The sequence below is a fragment of the Pteropus vampyrus genome, unplaced genomic scaffold (genome assembly GCF_000151845.1).
Source record: "Pteropus vampyrus isolate Shadow unplaced genomic scaffold, Pvam_2.0 Scaffold29, whole genome shotgun sequence".
NCBI classification, from domain to species: Eukaryota; Metazoa; Chordata; class Mammalia; order Chiroptera; family Pteropodidae; genus Pteropus; species Pteropus vampyrus.
The window spans coordinates 4,969,159-4,985,203 of NW_011888810.1; the positions used below are offsets into that span (position 1 = coordinate 4,969,159).

The window sequence follows — 16,045 nt, forward strand, 5'->3', positions numbered from 1 at the left end:
GTCTCTACTTAAAAACATAAGGAACTGTTGGAAGTCATATTTGAAAGAAGCGGGTGGTGAGGTAGGTCTCGGAGGCTGCTGCCTTCTGCTCTTCTGACATCTCTGTGCTTGACTGTGAATAAAGTCAGCTGTGCAGTATTTATAGTATATGTATATCTCTTAATCTCCTAATAAACTTGACCTTTAAACTAAAAAAAAATATATCTGTAGAAATCATAGGAGCTAAAGGTAGCAGGTTAAGGGCAGAGAGGGGACAGGGGATGGAGCAGCTACAAGGAAAATGGGAAAGACAGGAGCTTCCTGGTCACGGATGTTCACTTTTTAGTAGAGCTGCCCCTCCTGACCTCTTCTCTCAATACTCCCCACAGCCTACTGCCTCCCGCCATGCTCGTCTCCTTTCAGATGCGACTTTATCAAAGCCCTTTCTGACTTTGGGCCCTAGCACATGCTACTCCTGTTTGTCAGAAATGCTCTTTCTTTGACCAAATTCTCATCTTTCAATTCTCAGCCCGAATTTCACTCTTTAATGATGTATCTGATCTCCCATCTGCAATATGTTGACTAGCACCTTATATTTCTCCACCAGGGCATATAGCAAAAGTGTAAGTCAACACATTTTTTTAAAGTATTTATTTTGTCCCCTCTTCCCCAGCTAGACTCAAACGCCACGAAAACACTGACTCTCAAGGTGGTTTTGCTGGCTCTTCCGCCCTGGCACTGTCGTGGCCCATCACAGATGTTCATTATTTATTAAGCACATTGATGTATGAATAAAGGAAAGGACACTTACAAAAATATTAAGAGGATGAAAGAAAAGATTGCTGAAGGGACGAAGGTAGTTCATTTTCCAGACCACAGTTTGAGTGATGCTAGTTAAAGAAGGAAATGCTACCTGAGAATTATAAAAATATGCAAAGGTAGATTCTAGAAGTCTTTAAAATATGTCTGCATTCTCTACACATCTGAGAACCAGGGAGTGAACTTCCAATATCTAGCTTTAAAGCTCTCTTTAATGCCCACTGGAAATATTGAGACAACTTTAAATTATATGTAAGTCTCTACATTCAAAATTTTAAAATAATTCTGAAAATTCAGACTATCAGAAGACTCTCATTTCCAAGAGACTCCCCAAGTTTCACTTAATTTGGTCTAAATCTGTCATCTATCCTCTAGTCCTTCAATGTTCCATCTTAAGGTGTGATTTGGAGAAAATCATGGTGCTATTATTATGATGTTAGCCGAACAGCTTAATTCCTTTGTACCTTACCATTTAGTGCTGGAAAATGAAAATACAGAAACAAAACATTAGCCCTGGGATATCCTCGAACCCCCTCAGGAACTGCAAATGGAGCAGCATCTGAGAATAAGACTTGAGCTCTGGGCAGCAGCAGGGGTGAGATACACAAATCATCTGAGAGTGTGATGGCAGGCATCTGGGTTTACCATCTGATTCCCTGTATTGACATGCACATGGCATAATCAATAGCTTCAGGACCATAGGTGGAATATGGGTCAAGTGATAAGCCAACATCTCCCTGGGTGACTGCAATAGCCAGCAGGCTGATCTCCCTACCTCCAGCCTCCCCACTCCCAATCATTCTCTACACACCACCAGTGACTTGTTCGAAACCCAAATATGACCATGCTACCACGTTGGTCCTTTAGTGGCTCTCAGTCTTACCCAGGTGAGAGTCCACATTTCCTTAGGCGGTTATGCGAATGAATGAAAAAATAAACTTCTCTGTGTCAAGGCAATGTTATAGCAGCTAGCATAACAGCTTTGCAACTTATCAATTAGCTTTGCAAGTTACTTAACTGCTCTATTCCTAGGTTTTATTCTCTTAAAAAAAGGGAGATAATAATGGGGTTGTTGAGAGGATTAAATGAGCTAATAAATGTGCAGTATTAGTGCAGAGCTACTCATACTAATCCTCCAATATACGTTTAATATTATGACTATTATTAGTAGTATTAGTCCTCCTCTGGATGAATACAACTGTTCTTAGAAGAGCAAGGGCTCACCCGGCACTCTTTCGAGCATCACCTTACCTTTTCACTTCTTGCACATAGTCTGCATTTCTGTCAAAGAGGTGGGTCACGGAGTCTTTGATAGCTTCATGCTTGAAAGTAGAAGCTGTTCCAAAGACAGTCACACTAGGGATAGTGGAACAGAGCTGAGCCACAGCTTGGCCCTGGAAGGGAAATACAAATACAACAGACAAGTCACACAGGAGAGCTACCACCTAACCACTAGTCTTACTGTAGAGTAGGATTTCTCAACCTTGCTGCTGTTGACCATTTTTAGGGTGCATTAGTCTTTATTGCAGGGAGCCGAACTGTGCATTACTGGATGTTTAGCAGCCTTCCTGGCCACCACCTAGGAGGAGCCAGTAGCACCCCTCTCCCTGTTTTGACAACCAAAAATGTTTCCAGACATTTTAAAATGTCCCCTGGGGGATAAAATCTCCCTTGATTGAGAACCACTGGTATAGAAGAAAGTCAATGTGAGCTAGCAATACTCCAGCATCAAGACTTAACAATTGTTATTTAATGATACTGAGCCTTGGGTTTCTCATCTATAAATTAACAATAATGGTACCTACTCCATAAGGATCTTGGGGGATGTCTGGATCCTCCAGAAGCAGACCTTGAGGGAAGGATTTGAGTGTAAGTACTTTATCTAGAATATGATTGCAAGAAATACCAGGGTATCGAGACAAAGAGAAGACAGCCAACAAAGGGTATGTTATCAAGCCAGAATCTACTGTGGGCAACTGGAAATCAATCCCTCTAAAGAACTCTGTGAGCAAGCGTAGAATATACTTCAGAGTTATCCCAACTAAGTGGTGAAGAAGCTGGAATATTTATCCACCAAATTTCCATCTGATACCAGTTGAGGGTTGTTTCTACAGCAGTAACTCTTATGCACGTCCTCTTGGGCCAAGCATGTTGCCACAGTGAGATAGAAACTCTAATCAAGAAACCTTCGGTATGTCTAGTCGAGAGCAGAAAAGATGATATGGCCAACAGCATTTGCTACAGGGGTGTAAAGTGAGGTAATATGTAACAAAGGTAAAGCACCCAGCCCAAAAGTTGACATTTAATAGGTATTTGATACTTTTTAATCATTTCTACCTCTTAGTGGCTTATTATATCCAGGGTTGAGATGTTGAGGCATATTTTAAAAAGGCCAGTGCATGAGGTTTAGGTATTAAATGATCCAGGAGAAATCACAAATGCAGTTAGGAATGGATGGTTTTCCATACCCCTTTTCAATATGGTAAAAATTTAACTCATTGGACAAAATACTGTGACTATGTGCATTCAAGACCTTCCAATAAAACTTGACTTGCTGGTAAATAAGATGCATTCTAAAACCAAGTACTGTCTCTTTCCAGTGTTCCAACTGTCATCTTTAGGAGGCATAAATTATTGAGGGAAATTATTCCACCAAAGTCATCTGTGATATTAATTTCTGCCTATCACTTTATTTACACATGTTCATATTGGTGGACTAAATTAGGTTGGCAAGTCAATTTGTGGATTTTTAATCCTTCTACCATTTGCAATTAAAGGCAGCACTGAGAGAATCAGAATGTCAGAGTTGGGACATCATCCAATTACCCGCTTCCATCACTGTTTTATGGATGAGGGAAGGGGACTCAGGAAGGTTAAGGTGACCCAGTTCTTCAGAGGCAGATCTGAGATTTAAAGCAAGGTCTCCTGATTTCCAGTTATTGCCATTTTCTATTAGACCATGTAGTCAGTTTATTTTGACATTTAAGCTAAGCAGACTTTTAAGTTGCTACCTTAAATAGACACAATACTGACGCACTCAATTACTTGGAGGTCATTTCAGAACGTGGGTATGAATCTAAGACTGCAAACAGGCTACAGTTTTGTGTTCTAAGAATAGCTTTGATATTTGGTTAAGTTTTTTTATCTCCTGATTTTAGAGAATAATGAAGGGACTATCCTAACTAGTGAATGTAAATATCAGCAACCAATGTAACAATGCTCTGAAATTCGACAGGACTTGATCTAACCTTGTTAGTGCTGGCATGGGAGATTAGAACTAGTGTAGTTCTAATTAGAACTGTGTAGTCTCTCCTGCCTTCTGTCCTTAAGCAAATATGACATTTATCCACTCAAGTAATTTTCAAATTCCTATTATGTACTAGTCACACTGTGCTGTAGATGCTGGAGTGTCAGAAATGATTGACACACCTCAATCTCCATCTCTAGTCCCAAGCCCCTTACTGAGTCCCAGACTTGTGTATTGAACTACCATTTTGGTACCCATCTCCACCTGACTATTCAAAAACAGCACATCAAACTCACTTGATCTAAAACATAACTCAGGGCCATCTCCAAGTGAGTTACTCTCTGTATTAATTTAAGACTGTTGTAACAAAGTACCACAATCTGGGATGATTAACAACAGAAATTATCGTTTCACAGATCTAGAGGCTAGAAGTCTGAAATCAAGGTGCTGGCAGGGCTGGTTCCTGCTAATGGCTGTGAGGGAAAGATTTGATCCAGGCCTGTCTCCCTGGCTTGCAGACAGCCATCTTCTCCCTGTGTCTTCACACGGTCTTCCCTCTATGTGTCCACCCTAATGATCTCATTGTAACTTGATTACCTCTGGAAAGACTTGACCTTCAATTGAGGGCACATTCTGAGGCGTTGGGGGTAGGATTTTATCATATAAATTGGGGGGAACATAAGTCAACCAACCCATAACACTCCTTCACTGCGTTTCCTGCTTCAGTGGATGGAATCTCACCAATTCACCCTTCCCTAGAGCCAGGAATCTGGGGTTATCCTGGACTCCTCGTCTCCCTCACCCCCACATCCAAGGAGTCAGCAAGTGTGTTATTTCTACTCAGCCTCTCTTGTGACTGTCACCTCTTAGTCCAGGTTGTCATACTTCTAACTTTTTTTTTTTTTTTTTTTTAGGCGAGGCAACCCTTGGTTGACCTCACAGATTGCAAGGACCTTGTCAGTTTACAATCCCCTATTTTTTGTTTTTTACACATTGAGCATCTGGTCTTTCTAGGTGGTCTCCCATCCAAGTACTAACCAGGCCCGACCCTGCTTTGTTTCCGAGATCAGACGGGATCGGGTTTGTTCAGGGTGACATGGCCATAGACCGTCATACTTCTTTCCCCAGATTATGACAACACTCTTCTAGCCAGCCTGGGTATTTCCAAAGGTATTTTACACTGTGGGCAGAGTGATTTTTCTCAAACACAACACTGAGCATTTCACTATTTGTTTCAAAGCTTTCCAGTGCCTATTATGGCTTTCAGAATGAAATGAATATCTTTTACTTTATCGCACAAGGCCAGCCCTCCCGATTTGACCCAGTCTACTTCATTACCATAGTTGCCCTCCACTTTTCCGATATCCACCTCCTAACAATATACAGAACTTGAGCCATCACGGATTGACATTCACCATGGCGCTCTGCAGCCCTCATCCCATGATGTTCTCAGAATGAGCCTTTAACCTTATGTTACTGAGGAAGAAGCTGAGGTTTACAGAGATTAGGTACTTGGTCCACTAGGGTATGTGATGTGGCAGACCTTAATCACTTGTACTCATCAGCTGAGCAACCTTGAGTAACATATCAGTTCCTTTAGTCCCTCATCTTAATATGCAAATAGTAATACAATATATATGCTAAGATTTTTGTGGGATTATATGACATAATGTACCCAAGGGCTTAGAACAGTGAATGGCAATCAATATTTGCTATCGCTACTACTGTGACTATTACTGTTTTTCTTGGTGTTTTTACTTTATCAGCGGTAGAAGCACATCCACTATCCCACCACCAGCTCCTGAATGTATCATGCTATTTTAGCTTCAGCGCTAATTTTCTCATATGCTTTTCCTCTACCTATCATGCCAGTCCTTCCACTTCCTCAGATCATAGCCACTCCCCCTAAGGCATCTTGTCTTCTACGAATCCTTCCCAGCATCCCAGGCAGAGTTCCTCACCTCTTTTTGTGCCACCATAGACCTGTGGTTCTTTCTTCCAGGACAGCAGCCACCACAGCCTTCTGTATCTACTAACTGACCCATCTGTGAGCTCCATGAGGTCAGGGATTGTATCTCATTTGGCTCTGCACTCCAACACTCAGGACAGAGCCTGACACGTAGCAGGTGTTCACTAAAACCCATTGAATGGATGCAGGAGAAACTAGAGGAGTTTGATGTAATGGGGAAGCACCCTCATCATTTTGCAGATTTTTAGTATTGCAGAGTGGGAATAAAGCATCGATTTAATTAATATATCTAGTCTCTGACCCAAGCAGAACTTTACCATTTCCATTTTAAAGAGAAATAGAAATGTGGTAGTAAAATGAAATGCTATAAGTAACTGGATTACTTATATATTATTTATATTATTATTTAATATATAATGTATTATATGTGTAATATATATTACATATATTGTATTGAATATGTAATATATAATACATTAATATATCAATGTTATATCATATAATTATTAATATATACATATACATGCATAATTAATAATAACGAGTACCTAACATTCCATTTATAATATGTATAATTAGTATACTAACACAGTAGTCCCCCTTATCTGAGGTTTCTCTTTCCATGGTTTCAGTTACCTGTAGTCAACTGCAGTTTGAAGATATTAAGTGGAAAATTCCAGAAATAAACAATTTATGTTTAAAATTGTGCACCATTCAGAGTAGCACGAAGAAAGCCCCCCCATCCCACGCCATCCTGCCCAGGACACAGACCATCCCTTTGTCCTGCATCTACACACTGTATACGGTCCCTCTCTGTCAGTCACTGAGTTGCCATCTTGGTTATCAGATCGACTGTCACAGTGTCACAGTGCTTGTGTTCAATTAACTTGTATTTTGTTATAATCGTTCTTTTTTTTTATTAGTTATTGTTGTTAATCTCTCCAATTTATAAATTAAACTTTATCTTAGGTATGTATGTCTAGCAAAAATATATATATAGGGTTTGATACTATCTGCAGTTTCAAGCATCCAGTGGGGGTCTTGGAATGTATGCCCTGTGGATAAGGAGGGAGGACTATTGTAATATAACAATTAATATAATTATATATGCATACATAATATATAATTACTATAATTAGTATAATATGTAAGTAATTGTTATATCATAATTTATATTATTATATAAATAATAATGGGTGGGAAATACAAATTCAATGCACATCTATTTTCAGCACCCTCCCCCACACCTTTTAGCTCTGTATTAATTCAATCAGGCAATGAGAAGCCCTTGCAAGATCCTCAATGATTTTCTGAAGTAAATAATGCTCAACATTCTGTTTTTAAGCAGATAGGTGCTCTCCCTCACATTTATAGAAAATCTGTACTCTCCTTTCTCCAACTCCCAAGGTGAGTGCAGGATTAGCACCTAATTTATCCTTGTTTCTCCCACATGCCTAGCAAATGACATGGACTCAATAAACATTTGGGGAAGACGAAATGAATTTTCAATAAAAAGGATTTTACAATTTACCTGCAGACCCAGAACATAAAATGAACAAGACAATCCATTCTCCCAGCAACGGCAGTAAATGAAGATATGCATGCACTTGTTTTTAATTGATTTTCCTTTCCCTCTTTAGAATGTAAGAATTTTGCAGCAAGCCTCTGCTTCTCTCCTCTGTGACTAACAACACAGCAATAACAGCAGCTGCCTTTCCTTTTGTCTCACCATGTGCCAGGTAATGTGCTAAAGTGCTTCATTAAATCTTTAAACCACTTGTAGAGTATTTGTGTTTCCCTTTTATACCTGAAAATGGGGATTCTGAGAGGGAAAGGAATTTGTCCAAGGTTATATGGCTTTAAAATGATAAATCTGGGTGTCAAACTTATCTGTAAGGCTACTCTGCTGTCAGTCTTCTTATCCATCTGGCAAAGCACTCAAGTTGCTGACGTGGAACTGAAAAGTCTCAGAGAAAAACCATGAACCCTTGGCATCAACCTGGAAGGCTTCATTGATCCACTCTTTGGATAACTTTGTCTCAGGTTCATATAGGTGAACATGTTTCAAACAGCTCAGTCCTAATTCCAGGGCTAATGTCCCCTCAAGCAGACCACAGACAATGGGAAATCTAGGGACAGTAGTTACATGAAAGCTCTTTCGCATGCCTGAAATCTCTTATCAACAGACTGGCAGTTCAAAGCAAGATCCAATTACAGAAAAGCTAGGCACAGTAGACAAATGACTAGAGAACCAAATACATCTACATAGAAGGCTTAGTATACTGGTATATGCTAAGTACTCAATAAATACCAGTTGTTAGCTACAAATGTCCTGGACTTAGGACTGAGCCTGATTGAAATTCTGGTTAGCCCCTAAATCTAAATAGATCATCTCCTCAGTACATTGAGATTCAGGATTCAGCATCAGAGATTCAACTAAGAAACACAGAAGGGTTGGCTTATAAGGGCATCTATAATGCAGATACTACCTATCTTCCCAGCTTGGCTTCTCATCATAGACCAGGACAGGACTCTGGCTTTGAGCAGGACCTTTGCACATGCAGTTTCCACGGCCCGGAATCCTCCTGTCTTTTCTCCTGGCTAATTACTAGTCATTCTTTGAATCTCAATCTCTCTATTACTTCATTGAATCTTTCATTCTATCATGACAGGGCTATTTAATGAATATCTCTAATAGAATGGACACCAGGAAGGGTACTTAAAACATAAAGGTGAATAAAGTTATGTATGACCTCTGTTATCTTGGAGCTTGCATTCTGATAGAGGCAACGGGTATAAATAAAATAATATACTATTAAAAGTACAATTATTCACCTATACCATTAGGGTGAGAACCCCAATTCCAACCACTGAACCACTGGAATAAGGCCATGTTGGTGCACTGTATTCTCACAAATGTTCAGAAAACGAGAGGCATGCACTAAAGTCATATGGATGTATGGCAGGAGAGACCAGATAAAAGTGGGATCTTGGTCTTGATCTCTATGGTTTCTCCAGCTCTACAATTTGTAGGTCACACTGACTGACTGGTTCTTTAGCTAGGCTAAAGAAAGTCTGGTTGAAGAAGCCCCCAAAGAATGAAAGTTTATTCATTTCCCTAAGTTTGGTGAAAAAAATGGAACCCTCTATTGCTAAGTTGACCATTTCCGAGATCACTTTTTAAAAAGAATTATGTGCGTCTCTTCCAAATGTTGTTTTCACTTTTAAGCAGCTCATGGAAACCACAGACCATTCATGTGGTCAAAAAATGGAAAAGAATGAGCAGAATGAGCTTGTGAACGTACCCAGAAGATGCCTAGAGGAAATAGTGGGCTGAGCTTTTTTTCTTCCAAAGAATTGTCAGTTTACTTTTTCATCTTCATTAATGCATTGAGTCACTTGGACTAGAAAAGACAACTGAATGTTCTGAAATCTAGTACCTTGGCTACCTGAGCCATGCTTATGCTTTTCTTACAACAATATAAACTCCTATGTTGGGATTTAGACAAGGGTTAAAAACATTTTCCTTTTCAGTTCAGTGCTGTCATTTGCCTGTCAACAATTTAGTCGAGTCGATTGTTGTAAGGAGAGGAAATTCAAATCCCACTGTGTGGGCTGATCCATGTGACCTGCCATCAAAAGCAGCAAAGAATATTCTATGTTCACACCTAGTGCACACTGAGACTCAGTCTTCTTTGTCTTTATCTTGTCACTGCAAAACTATTGAACTACACATGACACTCCCTGTAACACACATGTGCCATGTCAACAGCAAGAAGCTGCAGGGGCAGATGGCTGAGGGAGGAGAGAGAAAAGCAGGGGAAAAAGTCGAGAGTGGAACAGGCATTTGTCAACTGCTTACAATTTAAGGATGGAAAAGTTTTTTTGTTTGTTTGTTTAATCCAAAAAAGCAGTACACACATTCTTTGGGAAAACTAAATAGACAATATCTTTTTTTTTTCCTCATTTATTTTTCTGTAGATCAGTGCTTCTCAATATGCAGTGTCAGAACAAGCAGCATCAATATCACCTGGAGATTTGTTAGAAATGCAGAATCTCTGGCTCCACCCCAGATCTATGGATTAGACTCAGAAATTCTGGGGGTGCAGCCCGATAACCTGACTTTTAACAAGCCTTCCAGGAGATTCCCATGCACCTGAGGTTCTCTATCAAGAGAGAACCACTAGTGTAGATCATTTTTAATGAACTCACTCCACTCCATGTGATTTAGATGCTAAGGCCCTCATGATGCTCAGACTATCTTAATATCAGATGTTTTATTTAAAACCAGGGTAGAGCCTGATTATTAGTACATATTTTATAAGTTCCCTGGGTAATTATAATGTGCATCCAGTGATGAGATCCAGCTCTCTATAAAATGTTTCCTCTTCTAATTTGATCAGTTATGGCATTATAACAATCCTCTTTTCCTAGTTGAGGTTGACATCAGCATATGGGTTTAGTATGTGGGATCCTCTAGATCAGGGCATGACTAACCTAGCCTCCTGTGAGTAAGAGATGCAAGAGGAAATAAACCCCCATCTCCATTTGCAAAGTCTGAAGCTCCAATGCTTGGAGAAGTTCAGCCTCCCGGCTCCCTGGGCCTCAGCTGTGCTGATGAATCCTCAGGTTTTCCCAGCCACTCGCAGCTCTTCTGTTGACTGCAGGGGTGAATATTGAAACCTCTTCCCCTGCTCAGACTGTGTTGAGCTCATTTCACAGTCACTCAGTTAAGAAGCAGTAATAGAGGCAAGCAGTGAAGAGTGTAGGTTTATTCAACCTCATCTGCATAGAGCTTCCTGTGTGCCAGGTAGGGCTCTCTACATGTTCTAAAACCCCCGCTCATTAGATCTGCATCATGACCCCGTGAGATAGGTACTATTTTATCCTAACTTTTCAGATGAAAGAACTGAGGCACAGAACAGTTGTGTAACTGCACAAAGTCACACAGTAAGTAAATAGCAGAGACAAGATTTGAACCTGCATTATTTGGCTTCAGCATCCACAATCTTAACCATTGCCCTGTGCTACAGCACAGTAGTGCATCTAGAGGCTGTACGGAGAGAAGGAAGGGCTCGTACTTGCTAGTTACTCTTTGTCAAGTGCTGCGCCAGGTGCTTTACACACATCTAATTTTACTCTCTCAGCATCATACTCCCATCAGGTGCAGGCGCAGGCTCAGAAATGGAGTCTCAGAAAGATCAGGTGACTTTATTCAAGGTTATCCTGCTAATAATTAGAAACTGAGGCTCAGAAAGGCTAAGTGCTAGCAATTGGAAATGATGGAATTAAACTAAGCCGAACTACTTTGTTATTGGCCACCAGAACAATTCAATAGAAATAAGACGCATCAGAGACTGCAGAGCAAGGGAAAGCACCTGGATCCCATCCTGATTCATTATTGGAGCTGCCACTTAACCTGGTCAAGCCTTAGATTCCTCTTCTTTAATTCAGGGATGACAGTGTCTAGTCCATGAGGCCAAGTGTGGGTCCAAGGTAACATACATGATGTAACTCACCAGGGATGATCCAGAGCAAATGCTCCACAAGCCATTTCTTTCCTAACACTGTCCAAAGCCACCTCTTCTGGGAGGCCTTCCAGGAGATACCCAGAAGAGTTAATATCTCCTGCTTTGCCCCCAAACTCACACACATCACTGTGCAACCAGCTTTCACTCTAAGCTCTGATTCTTCTTCTCTCCCTTCCTCCCCTCTCCTGTCTCCTTTCTCTTTCTCCTCTTCCACCACACCTGACTGATCATCCCATAAAAGAATTTAAAACAGCATCTTTCACTTGCCCCAGGGGTTGAATGTTTTTGTGCAGTGTACAACTTGCCTAACTGTATGTGGTAACTCTACTTACCAGCCCTCGTAGGAATTACACTACACCTTTGTCTCTCATCAGTACTAGTTTCTAACTGATGGAGACCATGGATGGCTACATGACAACTCATAGCCCACAGAGTCCCATGTTGCCCAAGAGTTTGACTCTAGCAACCACGTGGCTGGAATCCTGGACAGGGAGGTAGTTCAGCCCACCAGATGGCAAAGTCTCCTTATCAGGGCTCCAAATCATGGTAGGTCAGAGCCACTTCCAGGCTGGCTGCCTTCCATGCAGTGCATCTGGATAAATTTCCTGGATGATTACATTTGCATAGTAGGGTGCTGGACTCACATTTCCAGCCAAATTACAATTTGTACCCACAGTTTAGAGCTGTGGTTTTGATAAATGCATCTATTTCAGCCAAAAACTTGTTAGATAGGATGGTCATATAATTTATCCTCTGAATTAGGATACTCTTTGAGAGTGAAGGGGGATGCTGTTATTAATTTTGCCTGTTCAACGGGCATAAACTGGAAGTTCCCTAGGGAAATTGGATCACCCTACTTATCATGGTATGACTGCCCTAATATTAAATCAAGGAAAGGAACTAATAGGGTGGCCAGGGAAGGAGAACAAAGGTATAGGCATCTGTGAGATTTGGGTTTTGATCCCTGGATCTCCCACTCATCACCTGAAGGGCTGTGGCCCAATTATTCTGACAGCCCTGTCTCTAAAGTTATGATAATATCACTTACCTCACTGGGTTGTCATAAGAGTTAAACAGACATGCATAAAGAAAGCTCTGCACGGGAGCCAGCACAAAGTGAGGGCTTAGGAAGTAGAAGCTTGCTGCCCTCCTCCTGTCTTTGCCTATCTACTATATCATCGCACCCTGAACACAGGCATTTGTGAAACCAACGTGCAACAGCAGGAAATAAGTGCCCTTGCTTGGGCATGGTTTTCTCCACTCAGCAGTTGGCCTTCCTGCCTTTTTCGGAGTGTTCCTTTTCGTTGAAGGTGCCTCATTAACCGGGCCTCTCGACAGGAGCCTGACCTTGGTTTCAGCACCCTTCTGACATGATCAACAACTTCTCTGAAACCAACTGCCCTGGGTATGAAATACCCAAGCTCTTAAATCACTGCTCTTCCCTGCCAGCTGTGGGAGATCAGACATCGGGACTCTTTCTGCAACTTCAAATCCTTCAGCTGAGGTTCTGAAGTGGGTGGTGCAGAGCTGGAAGGCTTTGGCATCAAATGGTTCCAGATGAGAGTTCGTTTAATATCCAGTCCTGTAGGGAACAGAAGTGCAGTGGCCTATTCTCCAGATGGAAATTCCCACAGAGATGCTTAGCCTGATCTGCGACCTTTTCTACCTCTTCACCCTCACACCTGCTCTCTTTAAAGAGCAGCTTATGTCCCCAAGCTTTGTCCTGATGTTTCATGTTAACAACAAACATTCAGTGTTAATTGACTTTCTTTGTCAATGCAACATATGCTAAATTATTTCACTCTTAATATTGTTTATCAAGCCATTTCCCTTACTTAAAGAATGATACCTCCAGGTCCAACTTTGTCTTTAATCACCTCTTTATCACAGCCCCAGATACACAGAAGGTTTTCATAAAATGTGGGAATGAATGAATAAATAATAATCTCTTAGCAGTTTTTCCTTCTTCGATACATCTCAGTAAGGATACAACCTATTGTTTTCATGGTATCCTTTATACTGTCCCACAAATTTTACATGTTTATGTATTGTTCCATTCAGTGAAAATTTATGTGCCATGAACATGAATCAATGCATGTACATATATCATGGTGCCCTGTGCACACTTTGTTCTGGGAATAGTAAGGGTCAGGTTATGGACCCGGATGCCCTGTGGAATGCACCTGACTACACTTATCAGCCAGCTGGAACTGGGCAAGTCACATGAGCGTTTAGAACACTCGTCTTCACACACGCGTGGGTGACCGTGCTCTCCTGAAGGTGGCTGTGAGGAGCGAAGGAGGAGACCCCATAAAGGGTGAGGATTCTGCCTGACACCAGCTAATGGTGGTTGAGGACTTTGACTCCTCTTCCATCTGTCCTACAAGATCTCCGACCAGGCAATCACACACTTTGGGATAAGAAGGGAGAAAGGCGAGGAACATGGAAAGCATAGATTTGGAGACCTAGGACCTCCACATGTCCTTAGGTCACCTACTCCATCTCCTACCTGATGTGGGAAGCTCGAACCAGCTCCCTCCTGTATATTTCCAGGAGAAAACAAATGAGGTAGAGATGGAGAATTATCTCCCAAGTCAGCTCATTCTGTGTGGGGGCAACTCTAGTTATTCTGAAGGTCTTATTTATATTGTGCTATGGGTAGCCTCCCTGTATGTTTTGCCCCTAGGAGGCATGGCACACAAAACAGTAGACTTGTACATCTTATACCCCTTATCATTGCTCTGTTGATATGTCCAACATTGCTCCCACATCTCGAATCTTCTTTTTTCCAGCCTGATCACATTCAGTCCCTTTAATTCTTCTCTTTAGCAAATGAAAATACATCCAGAGGACAGTGGCCTATAAGATAAAAATCCTCTTTAATGTGGCATAGTGGGATTATCTCTCCCCACTTAAGTGTTAGATATTTCTGTGTTCACGGCCTGCTTTTGTATAACATAATTTTGGTTAGCACACTTAAAGGAATCAAAAGGTCCAAATAACACTAAAAAAATGGGGAGGACGACATTGCCATTCACAATCACAGCATAGCAGCATCTCACAGTGTGCAAAGCCACAACAGTCACCCTACCGTTCCTTTGGTTTCGCCAAGGGATTTTAGAGCTGCTTAGTGGCCTGACCAGGCTCTTTTTACGTGAACGTATAAGACAAATCTCGTGTGTGGCCCAGTGAATAGGCAGTCTCCCTTCGGCAACAGCTGCAGTGTAAGCTTTTCCTTTTACTCACAGCAAGTTATGGCATGTGCTGTGCTGCATTTTAGAGCTCTCACATGGCATCCTCTGATGGACAGGCAGGAGATGTGTCCTCGGTTGTAGCAAAAGTCAGCTGTACACATGGTTAAATTATTGCCAAGGTTTGAGGTGCATTGCTGGCACAATATTAGGGCAACACAATTTGAGGACCACAAATTTATACGTCAGAAGCATGAGGGACAGAGGGAGTGGTAGATGGTTTGTCTTTTGTCTCCCTTCCTCCCTCTAACACCCACCGCTTTTGGCCACTAAATATTTATAGGTCACAATCAAAAGAGCTAAAGGTAAACCATTCAAAGTTCCAGAGTTTTCTGTCTGCTTCCTTATTCCCTAAAAGCTCGTGGTAATACTGAAGCCATTATTTCCCCAAGCACAGCACAGACTCTGAACATTTTAGTAAGTTCTTCTGATAGATGAGAGAATAAAATAGCACATTTCACAATGGAATAATTTATTCTGATCTCTGCTAAGCTCTTTTTAAAAAATATTATTATGAAAGTGACACATATTCATGCCCATTGAAAAGAATGAAATTTGGAAAATACGGACAACTATAAAAATATCAACTACAATGCCATATCTCAGAGGTAAATACTCTACATAATTCGGCTTATTTGTTCCAGTACTTTTCCAATATATATATATATATCAATATTTGGTTGTCCACAGAGTTAGAGTAACACCGTGTACCCTGATTATTTTTTTCTAAGCTTATATTGTGAGCATGTGGATTATATTGTGAACATTTTTGTGGATCATGATGAATTCTTTAATATCATCATTTTGACTGATGGGGGAATATTCTATTGTGTGGATATACTATAATTCCTTTTAACAAATGCACGTCTTATAGGAAATTAGAATGCCATATTATTATAAGCTATATTTTAGTGAACATTTCTATATAGAGATCTTTGTAAGTTTCAAAAGGCAGAGTCAAATCTGCTTTATCTGTTCCTGCATAATTTTGTGTCTAGCACATTGTAGGAGAAACCGTAAATGCTCAGTGTTTGCATACAGACTAGCTTGCCTGTTTCGCTAACCCTCTGATTATTTCTTTAAAAGATATTGCCAGTAGATAGGTAACATTGCATCTTGTATTTTGTATGACAACCCTACCAGCATGAAATTACAAGGTCAAATGGCTTCGTATAGTTCTACAGAGAAGATTTGGGAGGCGAAGCAGGAATTCCAGACTCGGTGGTTCACACAGGCATAAAGTAGAGCC

At 40.9% G+C, this 16,045-nt stretch overlaps 1 protein-coding gene and 1 pseudogene across 1 annotated transcript in view; both read right to left on the reverse strand.

Annotated features, from left to right (window-relative positions):
- Positions 1 to 16,045, reverse strand: part of VAT1L (vesicle amine transport 1 like) — a 139,335-nt gene that overhangs the window by 80,846 nt on the left and 42,444 nt on the right. The window contains exon 5 of the mRNA XM_011356652.2: positions 2,050 to 2,192. Coding sequence (XP_011354954.2) covers positions 2,050 to 2,192 — 143 coding nt within the window. The remainder of the gene's footprint in view (positions 1 to 2,049; positions 2,193 to 16,045) is intronic.
- On the reverse strand, positions 5,035 to 5,153 carry LOC111737685 (annotated as a pseudogene).